Source organism: Artibeus jamaicensis, unplaced genomic scaffold (genome assembly GCF_021234435.1).
Source record: "Artibeus jamaicensis isolate MK-2021 breed Jamaican fruit bat unplaced genomic scaffold, CSHL_Jam_final contig_1998, whole genome shotgun sequence".
NCBI classification, from domain to species: domain Eukaryota; kingdom Metazoa; phylum Chordata; class Mammalia; order Chiroptera; family Phyllostomidae; genus Artibeus; species Artibeus jamaicensis.
The window spans coordinates 4,220,406-4,239,466 of NW_026521407.1; the positions used below are offsets into that span (position 1 = coordinate 4,220,406).

Here is a 19,061-nt window from a genome sequence, read left to right on the forward strand (position 1 = left end):
AGAAGGGAACCTGCATTGCCGCATGTGTGTGTATGTATGTATCTGCATGCAATAAACAGATCTGAAAAATAAACACCAAATGGTTAACTTTGGGGTTTTGGGGTGAGGGAATGAGATTTGGGATGAAAGGCAGAGACCTTTCACCTTAAAATTTACTTGCTTTAAGTTTCCTTTTCTTTTTTTTTTTACCACTTTTATATTACTGTCCATTCATTTTTATGTATTCATTTATTAAATTATTTATTCAATTAGAGCCAGAAATTATGGCTCTTAATCTTCTACTCAGAAGATTAAGAATTATATCTTATTCTTTTTATTTTATTTTATTTAGTTACTTTAGTTTTTTGTCTATTTCTCCCATCCCAGCCCCCCCCAAGTTTCCTTTTTAAAAAAATCAGAATTGTTGCAAAGCTTTTTAAAAAGAAAGCAATACAAAGACGCTTTTGTTTTTACGATACATACTTATTGCCATCTTATTTCTCAGTCTTTGACACACTTGCGGGTTTGCATAAATATATGTGGGATGGCAGAGACTTGGGAATTCTCCTTCGTCACAACCCATTTATAATTAAACAAGTCAAGAGCCACACACTCAAACAATACATGTATGCATCTATGGATACTGAGACATTATGGATATTTAAACAATTATGTATTAATCTTCTTCCTTAAAAGAAAAATGCTTCCCACCCCCAAAGTCAAAAGTAGCAAGATGTCATCAATGTATCACTGAAGTACCCTAAAATACACAGATTCAAAAACAGTTTCAAAGGAAGCTGAAAATAATTAGTCTTAGGATCTTCAGGAAAAACAAATTCATTAAGCAGAGAAAACAGGGGTTAACTTGCCTCTATTTTCATGGCCTTTGGCTGAACCACATAGATTTTGTTCCGGTAGCCACACCAGACTTTGTCATGCACCACGGTCATGCATCGAATGGAGTGGTGAGGCCGTCCAAGGTCGAGCAGGTGATAGTTTGACAAATCCCACTGCCCATCTTTAAAATAGGAAATAGAGTATTAATTAATGCATACCACTTTTTACTGAACTTTAACACAAGAAAGATTCTATCGGGGTGTATAATTAAATTTATTTATGAAGCACCCCCAAATACTGTGTACTCAGTTTATCTTTTATCTGTAGAAATCGAGTTCTCTCAGTCTATAAACTGCAATGTTGGAAGAGACCGCGAAGGTCATCCAATCTGACCTGCCACCCAGTACCTGGACCCACACACTCACCAGCAGTGACATGATAGATTAGTTACAAGTTATTTATAATAACATTTTAAGAATTAGAAGGGATTAAAATTATTTGGGGGATAACCTGTCTTACTTGCATTCTGATACATTTTTCTGGGGTAGAAGTCAAGGGCAACTTCAGGAATCATGTGTACTATACTTTGGTGATGACAGAGTACAAATGAGAACCAACCACGAAGCTGGCCCTGCTCGCACAGTTGCAGGGAAAGAAAACATCCTGCCTCCCAAAGCAGCTGCTGCACTTGGAGAAAGCTGTAACTGTCGGGAAGTCCCCCCACCACACCTAGCTGAGGTCTGCCTCCTGGTATGGAATCGCTGACTTATCAGTCTGAAGTTTAGCTCAGTGAAAACAGAATAAATGCATTCCAACTTCTTTATTCCTGCCCCATCTCCTCCTTTCTAACCAAGCATTCCTGGCACCTGTTAATGGACCCTTCATCCTAACTCTTCTTTGTCCGCGTCCATTTAATGTTGACTATCGACAGAGTGGAGCCCTGCTCTGGACACTCACTTCTACGAGACTTAAGGTGTTAACTACCTCACGCTGAGTTTGCAGTCAGCCTTCAAGTACGTCTCACTCTTCAGACAGGTCTCCCCCATCTTACTCTTCTGAACCCACAGGCAGAACTTAACATTTTTTAAATTAAATGTACTTTACTGGTCTTGCTGTCAATATAATTTTGGATTCAGTTCACTAAAACATGTACTATTCCGTTTTTTCCAGGCTGTTCCACTTCCTAGCCGAGTTACACTCTGCCTCAGTTCCCTCACCTGCAACAGGAGGATGAGAGCAGAATCCCCTCCTCCGTTCCGTGAGGGTCAAAACCCAAGCCTGTGAAGGGCCCGAACAGAGGCCGGGCACGCTTTCTGTCGTGCGGTCACCAACCAGGAACTTCTAGCTGCCGGTCGGTTGGTTGTAAAGCTACTGAAGTACTCTTGCCTACCTCACATTTTTCCAAGCCCACAACAACATGAGACTTGGGAAAAGCCTTGCTAAAAGCTGAATTTAGTATATTTACACTTTATAATATTTCCCTGATCTAGCCATCTAGCAGGGAGGAAATGAAGTATCATTTTGAGTTGATATGTGTACCAAAGAGTTATGAAGTGCTACATGCTCAATCCCCTTCATTCATTTCACTCAGGGCAGGTGTTCTGACGCCACCACCCCTCCGTCTGTAGATGTAGAAACACCGGTTCTAAAGGGAAGTAACAGCGCTGACCGATGTGGGTGTCCTTCCACAAAACAGAGGGTCACCAGTTCCGTTCCAGGGCAAGGCACGTGCCTAGGTCGCGGGCTCAGCCCCCTGTTGGGGCATGTGCGAGAGGCAACCGGTCAGTGTTTCTCTCTTACACTGATACTTCTCTCCCTCTCCTTCTCCCTTCCTTTGCCCCTCTCTCCAAAAATAAATACATAAAATCCTAAAAAAAAAATAATCTGGGGCAGGGAAGAATATAAACAGTATGATATAAAAATGATTAAACCTTGACCCAATTAAAAGTTATTTTTAAATACTTAACCAAATGCAAGTGGATGCAAATTATTTTTTAAATACTAGAAAAAAGAAAACATACCCTCTCCCTAAATTTCTTCCAACTGAGTAAGTGTATGAGGGAAAAGCCAGCACCTCTACATGGCACCGCACAGAGGACCGAGGAGTGACGGACTGCCTGCTCGTTGCAGTAAACTTGTCTTAGCCCAGGTCTACTGCTAACGTTTACACCTCCACGCGGGCACCCCCTCCTTTACTGCTGCCACACACTGTTAGCATTCAGTTCGAACCTTTACTCTCTCCCTCCTTAAGCATCATTTCTCTAAAATATAAGAAACCAGGCTGTGTGGCTCAGTGGACTGAATACTAGTCTGCGAATGGAAAGGGCTGGTTCGATGCCCAGCCAGGGCACAAGCCTGGGCTGCAGGCCAGGTCCCCAGTTGGGGGTTTGTGAGAGGCAACAGATCATGCATCTCTCACACACTGATGTTTCTCTCCCTTTTTTTCTCTTCTCCTCCCATCCAAAAGCAAATAAATATTTTTTAATCTGCTTTTTAAAAATAAAAATAAAACATTAAGAAACCAATCTGCTTGCAAGTGCTTTTGCGAAGCAATGAGCTAGTGCAGGTTATACTCATCACAACTCACCAACTCCTCTGTGAAAGATCGCAAGGGTGCCATCAGCCAGGGCCACTAACACAATTCCTTTCACGTGTCTGCAGACAGGAAAGAAGGTGTGAGAACTCTCTGGGAGTACGGGAGGGACCGTGTGATACTGAACTAGTTCAGGGCTCTCAGAGGGCCGGTGCGTGACCGACGAGGGGCTTAAGTCAGAACCTAAATGAACACACTCTTCTTCACAGAGTAGGTTGTGCTATTAAAAACGCCAGCTGAACTAATACACAGCACGTGTGCTGACGCGGGAGCTCGCTCCCTGGCACAAAGCCCTCCTCTCATCACAGGCTGTCGGCACAGGGTCCACAGACCAGACACGTGCACCCTGAGTGGAGCCAACAGAGGCAGCTCTGTCACCTAAGAGACAAACTGATTTTTGGTGGAGAAAAAGGACTGGTAAATGCCTTAACCATCATATTCACAGAGCACACAGGATACTCCAAAACAAATATATATTAACAGGTATTAATTGCTTTTTTTCCCCCCAGAATTCTAAAGAACTCACAGCATGGTAAGCTATCCACCTGGCAAGTTTTCCTTTTAACTTTCTAATCAGAGTTTCAATCTTACTCAACTTCTCTAATTCTGTAAAGGTAAAAAAACAAAAAGCCTGGATACTTATTTAGTCATGAAGTACATGTTTGCTTTAACAGTCTTAAAATCTAGTTTACACCAAAACACAGTTTTTAAAGGAATAATTTCTAAAATAAAACTTACACAATACTGAGAATCGAATCTTTAAGTTTAATAGAATGGAGACATTTCCTCCACTGGGCCACAGATGAGTGGACGTACAAACTGCAAGAACAAAACCAAGACTGGTAAGGCATAGAGAACTTCAAGTCACTCGTTGTATCTAATAACCACCACAAAGTTCCTTCAGAAGGAAAGAGTAACAAACAATTTAGGGAAAGAAAACAGAGTATAGGTAGGCCTAAGGAAGAGAAATAAGCTGCTTAAGCAAATAGAAACATGCGAAGAACAAAAAGCCAGAACCAGAATAATGTGGGGTCAGTTAGTTTCAGGTTACCTACACTTCAGAATCCTTGGCTAGAATCCTTTTTTAAAAATGATCTTACTTTTCTACCAGACTGAATTACGCCTTTGTGACAAGTGGTTTACATCAGGCAGAGGAAAACTGTGGCCTGCGGGACACATCCAGCCCTTCACCCAACTTAGTACAGTCTGCAAGCTAAAAATGATGGTTTTGACGTGGTTGGAAAAAATCAGAGTATTTCATGACCTGTGAGATCTGTATGGACACGAACCCCGTCTAACCCCTCTAACCCCGGGACCACAGCTCCACTAACCCACTACATACTGCCACGCAGTGGCTGCTTCTGCACCACCACAGCACAGCTGAGAAGCTGCTGGAGGTCACATGGCACTTCTTACCAGATCCTTCGTGGAAAAAGCCTGCCCGGCCCTCACTTGGAAGTATTAGACCCCTATGGAAAGATACCCTAGGGACCTTGCTTACCTTCTGGAAATGTACAATTTTATAAGACTCCCACACGCTAGAAAGTGAACAAACCATGTAATAATGTTCATTATCACCTCCTTAGCTTTTACTTGATCTGTTCTGCTTTTTCTAGTAACTCTAGGAAATGTTTGGATTTGGGTCTTCCTGCAGCCATATACGTAATCCTTGGTATTTCCTGAACATACTCTGGCCTGTACAAGCCTTCTATATATGCATCGATAATTCTGTCACTCTGCAATCTTCTGTTTCTGGATCACCCAGATTTTAAAATTTTATTAACCTCTTCTTCCAAGACTATTATATAAAGGGAACACCATGACAGAGAAACATAGGGCTTACCTTCAGAACCAAAGCAAGTCCAACTGCGATATAACCTTAAACTTGTGTGTATACAGAATTCTTTAATGTAATTTTTTTGTTTATATTTATATGCACACCACATTCTACTTATATTCTTATTTCAAAAGCAAAGGTAAAAGACTAATGATACTCTAATATGAAAAGAGTTGCCACCTACCAGCCATTCTGAGCCCCAAGCCACATAGTGGGTAAAAGGCTACTCATTTTCTGGGCTTCTTCTCTCACCAGGTCTTGTTCAGTCGGCAATACTGATATTTGGTCTTTATACATGTCTGAGTCATTACTGGAAAAGGTAGGACCATAGGAAAAGGAATCAGAGTATGCTCATTTTTTGGGAATTGGTCACTTCTATATTTTAGTTTACAGTTTAAGAAAAAAGATCAAACATTAAAATTCCAGAAAAGCCAAAGTTAAATGCTTACATTAAATATTTCAACAATTTTACCACAGGAACATTAACACACTAGGAGGACCAAGCTGTGGCTAAGGGAGTTAAGAAACAGTAATGAAGTACAGCACTTAATGTATCTAGACTAAATTACGGCTCTCTCCCACAGTCCTTTGGAATTTAATGAGCTTCATCCTAAAGGAGAAAAGGTGAAGAGATGGTCTGTTTTAAAACCACACACATACACAAAGGAGGGTAAAATATAAAAAATTTACTAAAATAAATTAATAAGCCGAAGCATGCTTGAATTCACCCCCAAGCCTTTTCTTTTAGATTGGTACATATAATAAAGAAATATAACTGGGTAACCAAATTCAACACAGACAAGGAAATGTACTAATTCTAAAAAGATGACTTTACTCTTATATTAACAATTAAATATTAAGACACTTTGTTGTTCTATACAATAAGAGGAAAAATAATAAATTTAAAAAAGGATCCAGTTTCACCCCGACTGGTGCGGCCCAAGTGGTCAGGTGTCGTTTCGCAAAGCAAAAGGTTGCCTGCCGCTTTCATTTGGGGTCAGGGCACATGCCAGAGTTGCGGGTTCGGTCCCTGGATAGGTGGGAGCAGGAGGCAACTGATAGATGTTTCTCTCCCTCTCTTCCTCCCTCCCTTCCCCTCTCTAAAAATAAATACATAAAATCTTAAAAAGAAAAAATCCAGTTTAGACATACCCCATCAGCTTTCTATTAAGACCTAGAGTAGGCGAAAAAGAAAATGAAAGAATTCAATAAATAGGCCTACATTAGACAGCCTTTTAAAGCAAGAGCCTGCTAGAAAGAGTTTGCTAGAAAACTAAATTCAAAAAGGTCCTTCGAGCCCGAGTGGGAAACTGAAACAATGGCCGATCTCACTGACAACTAGAGTGGGAGTGAAAATATCAAGGATCGCTCAGAGTGGAAGACGGCGAGTATGACAATCGGAAATCAAGAGCCATACTACAGGAGAAAGTGGCCGGGGAGATTTTGACCAATATATTTTATGGACAAGACTTTTTCTTAAGTTGGAAGGAAAACAGGGCCACTGGGGGAAAAACGTCCAGAGGGGATGATAAAGGAGAATAAATGAAGACACGGCAGGAATAAGTAGTAACACCTGCCACAACGATGCCAGTTGGTGGGAGTATCTTCACTGTGTGAGGTCATTTTGGTTCCCTCTGTGCGCGCCCCTATCTGGTTCCCTAGGTTGCTGGCCCACTTGTATACCTCGACTGACACACGGGTGAGAGGTCTTCTGGGAGCTGAACTCCCAAAGGATCTGTGAAGACGTGCTCCGTGTACACGCCGCCTTGGGAGGTGTCCGCGCTGTCTTCCGCTGACCCCGCATTGCCTTCTGTGGCTTCCGTTGCTTCCTCTGCTGTAGGAACATTTTCATCGATCTCACTACTTTCCACTTCCTTTTCTAAAAATTAAATAAATAACACATGCTGACCATTCTGAGTTTGAACTTTTCTCCCAATAATTTCCTCACACAAATCCTCACTACCAAATTCCACTACGCCTACCCCTCCCTCCTCTGCATTATATCATGAAACTGAGAATTCATGACTTCATTTAACAGTCATTGCAGCATCTTCCTTAGGTTTTTTCATTCTTGTTACTTTCAGACCTCAGTTAAGTCCACAATGAGGCATCTGGAGTAGGCTCCGACTCTAGAAAGGGGGTATGTAGGGAGGTCAGCTGTACCTGGTGGTTTTTCTGTCACTGGAGAAGCACCGTTGGTACTGGGGGAAGTGGCAGCTGCTGTCACCCCTTCCGTGGAACAACCAACCACTGTGATGCCTCCCAACAGGCTGTCTGTCTCTGCGGAGCTATCGCTTGTCACGCTTCCACAGAGAGATGCTTTGTCTACCCGTCCAGGTTCTGAAAGCTCTTCTCCCGCAGGGTAGTCTGTTTCTCGAGCTCCTTAAAAATAAATAAATAAATAAACCTTCTTTTAATGCTAAGGAAACTCATAATAGCATTTTCTGCATAAAAGCACTACAGGTTTGAAATAAGACTCTTATTTCAAGTGGCAACCTTTGGCTTTGCGGGACCACACCCAAGGTCTTCCTCGACTAGAACATAAACTCCGTGACAGAGAACATACTCTGCATGCAGGAGCACATAACTGTGTCTCCAATGCCCTGATGAGGTCCTGCGGAGCAGGTGCTGACAGTGGGGAGAGAGGGGCACGGCTTACCCTCACCTGGTACACTTGCGATACACAGAACGTGCGAGTTGCAGACAGTGAAACTGTCCAGGATGTTGCCTGGTTGGACAGCATCAATGATGATAACTTTTGTAGCTGAGTGAGTGCTCGTACAAATCCAGACTAGACTGGATAATTCTTCTTGATTTTTTAACTCTTTCTGCTGCTCCTGCATACGCAGAGTAAAGAAAACAAATATTTACAATGAACTATGTGCCAATAGTCATAAAGCTGTGCTATTACAGTCAAGGGCACTACTAAGTTTATTTCCAAATTATTTGGAAGGTCGAAAATACAACATTACTTATCAGTCTAAAAATTTGCACTTAAAGCATATCAGTACCAAAAATGTTCTGTATCTTGACTGTGGCATATATTAATCAAAACTCTTTTAACTGTACACATTTCAAGTATAAGATTTATGCAAAATATACCTCAATAAAACCAATTTTCAAAAGGCAGAAAGGGTGAGGAGTAAGCAAGGACAGAGTAATCCCAATTAGAAGTTGGACCCAGAAGTCAGTTCTGGACCAAAGAGCTAAATCGACAGCCTCAGACACCAGGAGGGCAAGCGTTCTTGCACACACCTTCAGCTCCTGGTCCAGCTTGTCCAAACTACTCTGAGATGCACTACGCTGTTTACTGCCTTCTGTATCCAGACCAGCAACATCCTTGTAAAACACACTTGCTCCCACAACAGAACCGCCATCTCTGGTCTTTCCACCAGATAAATTGACTCCAACAGCACACCACAGCTTTTAGGGGTAAGAAAAAAAGTACTAAGTTACTTTCTAAAAAATGTTTAAAATTTTTCACATTTTCTTTAATAGTCTAATGATTATAAATGCAGGTATTTAATATTTAACATATCCAGTCTAAAACTACAAAATAACCTGATCCATAAAAGCAGATTTTAACATTTTTGCTTTACAAAAAAAGTCCACCCAGATCTTATGAAGTAACTCCTTTAACTTCAAAATAAATGTACCTTCATTGATGTATCTTTTTCATCTAGCGGTCTGAGATAGACAGGCACAGGTAAATTTTTCATTTTATTTTCCCCTTGACCATTGGTTACCTAATGATTGGAGAGGGGGGAGAAAGCCACATAGGTTAGCCTCATCCAAAGTGAACTGAACAGAACCGCTGAGATGCAGGCAAGCACTGCCACTGCATGTTTTCTCTTTGAAATCAAGTTCAAGTTAATTCTGTCATTCTTACTTGAAAAATGAGAAAATCAAGAAGCAATTAGAGAAAATAACAAGGTGCTACGGGATCTCAGAAGACATTTACATGTGTGGGAGTAGGAGTAGGAGGGTGTGTGCGCCGTGCGCAGGGTCGGGGAGGGAGGGAGAAACAGAATTAATGGATGTGCTGCTGAGTCTTTCGGTAACAGAGAATGTGGAATAAACAGGTAAAGTTCCTGAAGACCTAAACTGAGTGTTAAGTCAACAGTTTTTAAGGTTCCATGCCAATAGCCTCTTAAAACTTTTAAACAGATGCTTTTACTTTCCAAAAAATGAAGTCTTCAAATATTAAAACAGAGCTGGATACTTCAAATTCCACGCACTTGGCCACCTCCTATGGACCCCTCCAGACTCAGGAATTTCTTTTGGGCTCCGGAGCTGTGGAAAGTAGCCTGAAACCCACTTCCATCAACACTTCTCTAAACGGACGCCAAGTCCGTTTAGCTGGAAATGAGTGGGTGTGGGTGTGCCTTTCGATTCCTTCAGGCCCAGCCACTCTCCTGTCCCCTGCATTTCCCACTAGATGCCTGACCATGTTCACACATTACCTGTTTGTACTTCTGAGGCAGGCTCCAGCCAAAAGCCTGCACTCTGCCATCTTCCTTCTGAACGTGCGCCTTTACCTGGCGGTACTGTTCTCTCTTCTGTTCTCTGCGTGACGCTAAACTAGCTTCAGTTCTGAAAGGGAAAGAAATTTCCTTTTTACATCAAGTGATTATAACAACAGCTCTTCCCCTAAAACAGCAAAAGTAACAACATAAAAATTACATGATTTCAGATTACTTGGCTTCAGACTAAGATTCCCCCTTAAAGTGTTATACCAAGGCTGGTCTTAAGTTATGCAGTGAATCCAGTATCCAACTTTTAACAAGTTAGTAAGCTGCTTATTATATTGAATCAGCCAACATTTCTATCAGGTTTCAGATTCTGGCTATATGAAAGGTAAAAATTATTAAATATATATATTTAGAATTTTCTAATGCCAGGAAATGTGCTAGAAGTGCTAAAGACCACTAAATAAGACCAATAAATCAGAATCTTTCTAGGAAGGTAATGCAGGTTAACCCTTGGATCCCATTAACTTGTTTCAGAAGACAAATATGCAAATTGACTGGGTAAGCTATAGAGCTATGAAGTAAAATGCTGTGAAAATAATTTCTCTTTCTCTGGGCCATTAACATTTTTGTGTTTCTGACAGTTAACAATCTACCTCTGTGCCAGACCCTTCTCAGGTACTCTGTAGTTTAACCCTAACACCTCTGGGGCAGGTTCTTACACTCGCTACATTGGCAGAAAAGCTGGGGCTCTGAGAAGTTCAGGTACCAAGTTCACGCACCTGGTGAGAAGCAGAGTCAGGATAAAAATCCAAGTCCTCTGACACCAAAGGAAATGTTCAAAGTTTTAGGATAACAGTTTATATAAGCCTTTAATATTTCTATTAATATTTATCAATGTCATAGCAGCAAAAAAGACACATTAAAAAAATTCCTTCTCTTCATGAGAACTGAAATACAATTTTCCTAAAAAGTACTGACTACAAATAATTTACTTACGATAGCCAAGTTACAGAAATAGTTTATGTACAGATGAACACTTACGGCTGATGTTTTAAGGGGCAGGAATATTCTGAACCGCTACCTCACTGAGGGCATAAGCACTAGTCGGGAGAATACTTACTCTTCGCTAAGGAAGTCGAAGGCTTTGGACTTATCCCCGGGCAGCTGAGATAAGGTGCTGCTTCTCTTCTTGACAGAAGGAGTAACGTGAGAGGTGGGTGCATTATACTTTAGATTAACAGGTGGTTCAGGTTTCTTAGTAGTGTTACTTGAAGAGCTGAAAAGTCGGCTAAAACTAAAAAGAAAAGAGGGAGTGCGTATGTCTGTGCACGCATTACATGCACCATAAAGAACGATCCATAATTTCCCACAAATTCCAGAGTGCTTTTTACAAGGCCATTGAATTAGAAACCAACAAAAAAAATTCTTTTTGTAGTCACACAGTGCAGCCTTAGCAATAACTCACAGCCAAATGCAGCCAAAAGCAGACACTCAGGAAAGAGAAACCACTGCTCAGCATAGGACCCCTGTTCTTTAATGAGCAACTCCCGTAATGAAAGGAAGCAACTCTGAAGTACCAGAACGTCTCGTAACGAAGAAACACATGAAGATGTAGTAGTGTTAAACAGCAAGGTTTTGGCTGCATGGTTTGAAAAGAAGTCTAGTGCATCAGTTCTAAAAACAGTTACAGTAAAGTATAAGAACACTCATTACCATTTTAACACACACCTTACACATTTTCTTATTAAAATAAATTTAAATAATTATCTTCACACTCACTCAAAAAAACCAATACTTCTATTCAATAATAGATTCACCAAAAAGGGGTGGTAAGTGTTCACACTAAACACACGTACTTCTGGCATGAACACAGTTCAAGTCCAAAACTGACACACACACACACACACTACTCAGACCCCACAACCGCTGCATCTCTAAACTTTGCTTTGTAAAGTTCTTTACAATCACACAATCAGTGAGTAAGTCCTTAGTAACAGGGGTCCAGGTAGTTATCAACTCTATGAATAATTCCCTGCTATTTTATTTAACTTATCAGAGGGTTCCATCAAATACACAACCAAAAGGATGCAGCTTACGACAGCATTATTTCTGTCCTCGAGAACAGCCTTACCGAGCCGGCACGCTACATATCAAAAAAGAAAAGGTTCGGTTTAGCTCTATTCCCCAAACTCAAGAAAGAGAGGGAGGGGGAAATGAGGAAGAGGGGAGGTATCAAATCATTCCTGACAATGAACTCTGACTATAAGTCAAGGCCATCTAATGTCTTCGTGTGCTTTAAGATACTTACAACTGCCAGATGCTTGACCTTTTTTTTTCCTGCATGGCTGGATTTTCTCTTGATGCTCTACATTAAAAAAAGAAAGAAAAAGACAAAAATGTCTTATCAGTGAGGCGTTCCAGCTTCCTAAGAAGCAAGGACCAAAGAAGTTCATGGGATATGAGGAGCGTCAACAACTGAATTTACTAAAATACTACTGAGCTACGGCGTCAGTCAGTCTGCTAAGGCTGCAACTGAACCACCATCTTTCCCGCAAAGAGCACGATCCGAGAGAGAAGATGGTTACCTGTGCTGGGCAGATAGGCCACATGCCTGAATGTTAATTTTCTTTTTAAACATTATATTTATTTACTTTTAGAGAGGGGTGAAGGGAGGAGGAGAGGAAGAGAAACATTGATGTTCGAGAGATAACATCAATTGGTTGCCTCTCACATGCCCCCTACTGGGGACCTGGCCAGCAACCCAGGTATGTGCCCTGACTGGGAATTGAACCAGGGACTTCTCAGTTCACAGGCCTGCATTGAGCCACACCAGCCAGTGCTGAATGTTAATATTAAAAAATTTTTATTGAATAGCGAGCTCTACCTCTCTCCCTTTTATCAACATACAGCCTTGTAAATCCCTGCCTTTGCACAAAGGTTTGCATCATCTGTATTCTCGGCTCTCACAAAGTAGCTTATAATTTTACTGTTCGGGTCATTTTTCATGGGACTAAAACTTTTCCATCACTGAAAAAATGACCAGAGAAGGGGATAAACTAGACTGACAGGTATAATTCAACAACATTTCAGAAGATAAGGCATCCCAAACTGATTTGGTAAGACGATAAGGGTTCTGCCACCACTATGAGAGCCCTCCTTTCACTTTTTCAAAAAAGACTGAATTACATCTTTTAATTCAATGGAAAAGGTTAAAAATAAGCTACCATTTATTTTCACTTTATTTATTTACTACCCATTAAATGCTGGAGTTGAGAACACATTTCTTAGGACATTCTTTTTTTGTACAATAAATAAAGATGAGAATACTAACCTCCTTCCTTCTTGGAAGCCATACACGACTATACTTTTAGCAAACTGTACATACTCTACAGAACTCTAGTATAACCCTTGTAAAGGAGATATACACCGCTAAACTGATGTGATCATAAGGAAGGAACTGAGGGAGGTCAGAAGACATGCTCGTAAACTGTGGAAGAATCTGTGTGTGTGTACAATAGCACAGAGAAACCAGTACAGATTTACTGGTAAAGCTGAAGTGACAGTCCAAACTCAAAAACATGGACAAATGAGAGGTTAACTAGTTTCCAAATTTTTTATACGCTGTTCCTAAATTAAAGGCATATTGTGCCCTAGCTGGTGTAGCTCAGTGGATTGAGTGCAGGACTGCGAACCAAAGGATCAAGGTTCAATTCCCAATCCAGGCACATGCCTGGGTTGCAGGCCAGTTCCCCACACAGGGGATGCATGAGAGGCAACCATACATTGATATTTCTCTCCCTCTCTCCTTCCCTTCCCCTCTAAAGATAAATAAATAAAATCTTTTTTTTAAAAAAAGGCGTATTGTTACCTAGACTCTGACCCTTAGATGGCAGTGTTGGAGGTGAGACTTCAGATCTAACTGACAAAGATCTCAAGGGAAGTGGGATTCTGCATGAGCAGTCAGTCAGAAAGGGAAGGGAAATCCAGCAAGAGCATTTTACAGGAAGACACTGAGTAAAAAATGATTGTTTCCTGTGGCATATGAAATTCTTGTATTTTCCTGATATTATTGCAAAAGTAGTGCCAGTTGTCTTCTGAAAAATGAACATCATTCCTGAGTCATAAGAGTGTGGTTAGAGGTTGCGGGAGCATTCTCCAAGAGCCCTTTACTGGCCCCAAAGGCACCCACTTTGATTGCAATCTGTTACTAATTAATTCCAAGTGTCACTTTACAAAGTCTCTCTGAGGAAACAGAGCAAGGGGCTTGGATCCCCAAAGGCAGGACTCTCAATCTGAATGAAGAAACACCCAAAACTAGGAAACAATATTAGAAAAACACCAGAGGCGCTCCTCATACAAACCGAATCATCTCTGTCCATCGAACAGCTTCCTGAAGCTCCATCAGTCTCTCTTTATACTGGTTTCTCTCCATTAGAACTCGGGCCATTTCTACTCTAGTAAACCGCTTCCTCTGCGCCGTGGGAATATCGCTCTACGATGAAAAGAAGACCGCAGGTCACTCTGGGAGCCCGTATCTGTTTTGGTATTATCTCAGACTAAGGCAAAATCTTGAAGGTTTTAAACATCCCTTAAGTTCTAATCTACTGGATCACTTAAAAATGACCTTATAAAAATAAAATTGATAGAGATTTAAATAATTAATTATGACCAAAAGAAGGCAGACAATTTAATTTCTGATTATAAATACAGATATTTGAACATAAAGAGAAATACAAAGAGCAGTGCAGATTTTGAACTAAAACCAAAAGTTCACTATTTCCTATATACATTTAATATGCTCACCTGGAAACGTTGCTCTAACAATATTATTTTAAATTCATGTTCTATAACAACTGCTAGTCATTCAGAAATTAGTTACCAGTCAGTTTCAAAGGGGGTTCATGTATCTCAAGCCATAGATCCATTTGCCCCAAGGCCAGCGTGAAGCGTAAACTCGTTGGCCAGTTACCAAGGACCCAACTCTAAGAGTCACTGAAACACCAACAGAAATACAAGATGAAGACGACGTAGTAAAGACTCCTTGTTAGGAAGAATAAGTGATAAGAGTGCGGTGAAACCCTAAAAAGGCATGCTCAGGTCAACTGCTTTCCACTGCTGATTTCTAAAGGAGGAGCAGATTACCCTGAAAGCTTTTGTTTTGCCAAGTAAAGTATGCACATTTTGGATCAAAGCTGAAAGGCTTGGGTCACTGAGAAAGAGGCTCAGAGAAGACTCATCCTTTGTCCTGCCACAGAACTTGGCCTGTCCTTTCAGTAAAAGTCAAACGACAAATGATTAAAGGAGTTTGCAATACAGAAATCCCAGTACTAGGTCTGGGAATACCCAGGAGACTTGTATTGCGATGTTCACATAGACAGCGCTGTGTGCAGAAGCAAAAAGCTGAAAACAACTGAAGCATTCACTGACAGGAAAAGAGACGTACACTGTAGTATATTCATATAATGGGATACATTATAAAGCAGGGAATGTGAATGACCTGTACTAGCTACAATACAGGTGAGTATGAAAAACATAATAGTGGGTAAAAGACACAGGTATTCCAGACTAAATACGGTATAAAAAGCAAAAAACAATGAAAATTAAACCATACTTTGTATGAATACATATATATGGTATGACAAAATTATTTTTACTTAAGGTGAGAAAATGATAAATAGGACAGCAGATTCCTCTGGAGGGGAGAAGCACAAGGCAGCTTCAATGTTTGAAAATGTTCTATTTCTCAGGTTGGGCAGTGGATTTATAATGCTAATTTATTATAATGTTACTATTCGTAACTTAGTTATATTACATATTTATTTTTATACATCAAATATTACATTAAAAAACAAGTAAGAGATAGAAGGGGTACCAATTAGTCATTCTGCCCAGTACACCAATATATCTCAAGACTGATGCTTAAGTAGCAAACACCTGTTACAGGAAAGATAACCTAGCTACCAAAGAAGCACTAGAATGCTAAGAATACTGGCAATTAGCTCATACAGTCACACTTTGGTAATCATCAGCTTCAGAACTCATCAAATCCGGTACCCAATGCATTTTGATAGGAAAGAAAGTTTCAGCACTTGGCGCTTGCTCAGGGACTCATGGCACTTGCTAGAAGTTCTGTGATCCACAATGCCACCCCACGAGAGAAAATGCTTCACTGTTTGGCACTTGTCTCAAGTTTAGCATGAATTAATGGTCAGTTCTGAGGTACCACTGTATTTATTCCTTTGTATTTAAATATGTTGGCAACATTATGTGCTAGTGGCCTAGTATTACATGCTAGAGTTCATCTTTTTATGTTTAATGCTGTTAAATGATTTGTGTTATTTAGCTTTCATGTTTCTAAGTCAAACTATGAAGCCAAATAAAAAAAAAAAAAACCGAAAAATGTCCCAGTTGGCCCAGGTGCTTGAACGTGCTCAGAGCGGAGCCCCGGGGGGAAACACGCACATTGCGGAGATGCCGGGAGAGCACGTCTGCATTCAAGTACCACGGGAGCATAAGCTTTCCTATTCCTGCCCACAAATATGTCTTCTGACTTTAAAAAAAAAATCTTTATAATATTTTATCCAAAGCTTAATTAGCAAGACTTCTGCCCCCAAATCAAAATATCTACGGCAAGAAAATGAGTCCAAGACTGTAAACCTACATCATCATCATCTTTTGCTTTCTGCCTTGCATCTTCAGCTTCTGCACGAGCTCTAGCGGGAAGAAAAAACAAAACATGTTATATGAGTTGAGTTCATCTTTTCAAAGAATTAAAGAGTAGATAAAATTTAACCACCACTAAATGATTATTTAGCTGCCTTGATTTAGGAGAATGTACCAGGAAACTCATAGCACTGTACTAGGAAAAAACAAAACAAAACCAGTATTAAGAAGGCTGGGTGAAAGAAAATAACAAATGCTTCTAATTTCCTTATTAGCAATATTTGAACACTTCTAACTTTTCTCGCATCATAACAAACATAAAAAATGCTGACACTCAGTAGATGGAGAGGCGTGCTCACAGCAGAGGCAATCAGATGGGCACTTCAGCCCACCCCAGGCAGCGCTGGGCCCACTGGCAAAGACAGGTTTGGAGTAGCACAGCGGACACTTACTTCCTCAGCTCTTCCTCCAACTCTCTGTTCTTTTCCTCCAACTTCAGTTTGGCCTGCTTCACAGCCTCCAGCTCCCCTTGCAGCACATCTTTCTCACAGGTCAGTTCATCCACTTTTGCTATCAAGTCATTCTTCACTACATTCAAAGCATTTCTAGGAAACACATATTTGAGGTGCATCATTACAAATAAATATTCTTTCCCTCTTTCAGGTTATTCTCTTGTAGACTAAATATACGATCATAAAGCTGAATAACTGAATACTTCAAAGGCCTTCTACCTAATGTTACTTGTAAAGTTAAAAAGAAACAAATCAACTGTCAGATAGCATCCGTACGTGTTCTATTGTTATAAGTTCTGAAGATATTACCTAATCGATTAAGTAAAATTAATCCTTCTATTTAACTTTAATAATTAATGAGAAAAATGTCTGACCTAGAAAAAAAAATCTAAGATCTAATTTCTTTTGGGTACAGTGGGCACACGACCTCAGAGACACGTTCTGTTTTGGATGTACACAAATGTTCCAAAGTTGCTCCAGCACAACAAGTTAACGGTGGGCCCTGACGTTCTCCAGATGACAGAACCTACCCAATAAACAAGACTCTACTGTGTCTGAGGACCTAAGACCACACTATTGTACCGAGGAACCTGCAACCATGCTGAGGAACTCCAAAGAAGTGGGCTGGGTACAGGGCAAAGTGTTCATGCAGAAATAAAAGAAACCACAGGAAAAGAGGTAAGAAGACAGATATTCTCAGGAAAGAGCAAAACACACACAGGACACATCCAGAACATTAATACGTATAAAGTGGAACGAATATCTGCACACGACTGAGCAATGAAAACTATTCATCTGAGAAATTGGGTCCTGTGACCTGTTTGCTCGTCCGTGTATGTGTGTGGACGTGCACAAGCCGCACACAGAGAAAGAGGAGAAGATGGGGGAGTGAGACGTGTCGGTGCTGTGCTGAATTGAAGAAGTGCCAGTGACTTGGGCAGGAAGAAAATTCAGTACGTTTTCTTCAATAATAAGATTTTATATATACTTACTTGGTTTCCAACAGTTGTGTATTTTCTAATATAAGATTCTCAACTTCACGACCCATGCCTAGCAAAAGAAAAGGGATAAAAACTTTGAAAATAAATGTATCAAAAACTAAATCAGTTTATAAGCTATAGTTGTAAATTTGATTTTATACTGTATCTCCTTTAGTAATCTCATTTTGTCCATAATTCCACTTGATATAACTACTTGAATGGATTATAAAATTATAGTTTTCCATCAAAAAACAAAGCTATAGATTTTGTTAGCCAATGCTTTATAACAGTCTCTATTTTCTGAGTATTTCAAAAGGATCAAGATTTTTCTGCCAAATATTCCAAAATGTAACAGCATTTTGGGGAAAAAGGGAACAGCATTAATATGGATCAGAAATCATTTCCAAATCACAGGCTGGTATTTTAGGCTTTTCCCTAAAAAGCAGGCCTTATTCATAGAGAATTGGCAGAAACAGGGCCAGAGAAAGACGAAACCCCAATGCAGATGAAACCTTACCAAAGAAATTATGGTCTTAAAGCCCATGCATTCCATGTAAAGCAAAAACAAAGAACAAGAAATGTTTTATGTAAGAAACAGCATGAAAATAGATCGTTAATCTGTAAAGTTTTATGCATGATATGAAAAACATCTGGAATCACAATGCTATGACTTAATGCATAATGATGTGCATAAGACAGATATTACAATGATTTTCTTCATTCATAAGGATGTTCTGATAGCTTACGCCTAAAAAATGCTTTACCAATTCTTTTGCATAATAAAATTGAACGAGATCAAAAACCCCAGATCAATAAGTTTCCTTCAAAGTGTCACATCTGAAATGATAATGTTCAGTTGTCACTTTACAGAATTGTGTTTAACAATTTAATGAGCACTGTAAGGTAGGCAGGTAGAGCATTCAATGCAAGATCAAGTGTAACGATCTTTAGGGAGAAGAAAGCTATTTAACTTATTCCTCAACAGAAACAGAAGAAATAAAAGAACACACTAGAAAATATATATCAAAAAGTCTCAAAAACAAAGAAAGCAAAGAAAAACAAAACCAAGACCATAATAAGTTTAGCTCACTTAACCCTAAGCTAATGTTAGAAAATTACATACAATGGAGTAAGTAATATTCATAACCAGCTAAACAGGAAAAAATATAGATTCCTGTTTATTTCAAA

At 40.0% G+C, this 19,061-nt stretch overlaps 1 protein-coding gene across 4 annotated transcripts in view; it reads right to left on the reverse strand.

Moving 5' to 3' along the window:
- Positions 1 to 19,061, reverse strand: part of SPAG9 (sperm associated antigen 9) — a 113,592-nt gene that overhangs the window by 16,647 nt on the left and 77,884 nt on the right. For all 4 annotated transcript variants that reach the window (XM_037129640.2, XM_037129638.2, XM_037129641.2 and 1 more), the window contains 16 exons: positions 17,886 to 17,943; positions 16,834 to 16,986; positions 16,380 to 16,431; positions 14,080 to 14,210; positions 12,027 to 12,083; positions 10,839 to 11,012; positions 9,710 to 9,839; positions 8,903 to 8,992; positions 8,502 to 8,669; positions 7,912 to 8,083; positions 7,410 to 7,628; positions 6,930 to 7,125; positions 5,431 to 5,556; positions 4,148 to 4,228; positions 3,404 to 3,471; positions 849 to 997 (listed from right to left, as the gene is read on the reverse strand). In XM_037129640.2, the coding sequence (XP_036985535.2) occupies positions 849 to 997; positions 3,404 to 3,471; positions 4,148 to 4,228; positions 5,431 to 5,556; positions 6,930 to 7,125; positions 7,410 to 7,628; positions 7,912 to 8,083; positions 8,502 to 8,669; positions 8,903 to 8,992; positions 9,710 to 9,839; positions 10,839 to 11,012; positions 12,027 to 12,083; positions 14,080 to 14,210; positions 16,380 to 16,431; positions 16,834 to 16,986; positions 17,886 to 17,943 (2,024 nt within the window). The remainder of the gene's footprint in view (positions 1 to 848; positions 998 to 3,403; positions 3,472 to 4,147; positions 4,229 to 5,430; positions 5,557 to 6,929; positions 7,126 to 7,409; positions 7,629 to 7,911; positions 8,084 to 8,501; positions 8,670 to 8,902; positions 8,993 to 9,709; positions 9,840 to 10,838; positions 11,013 to 12,026; positions 12,084 to 14,079; positions 14,211 to 16,379; positions 16,432 to 16,833; positions 16,987 to 17,885; positions 17,944 to 19,061) is intronic.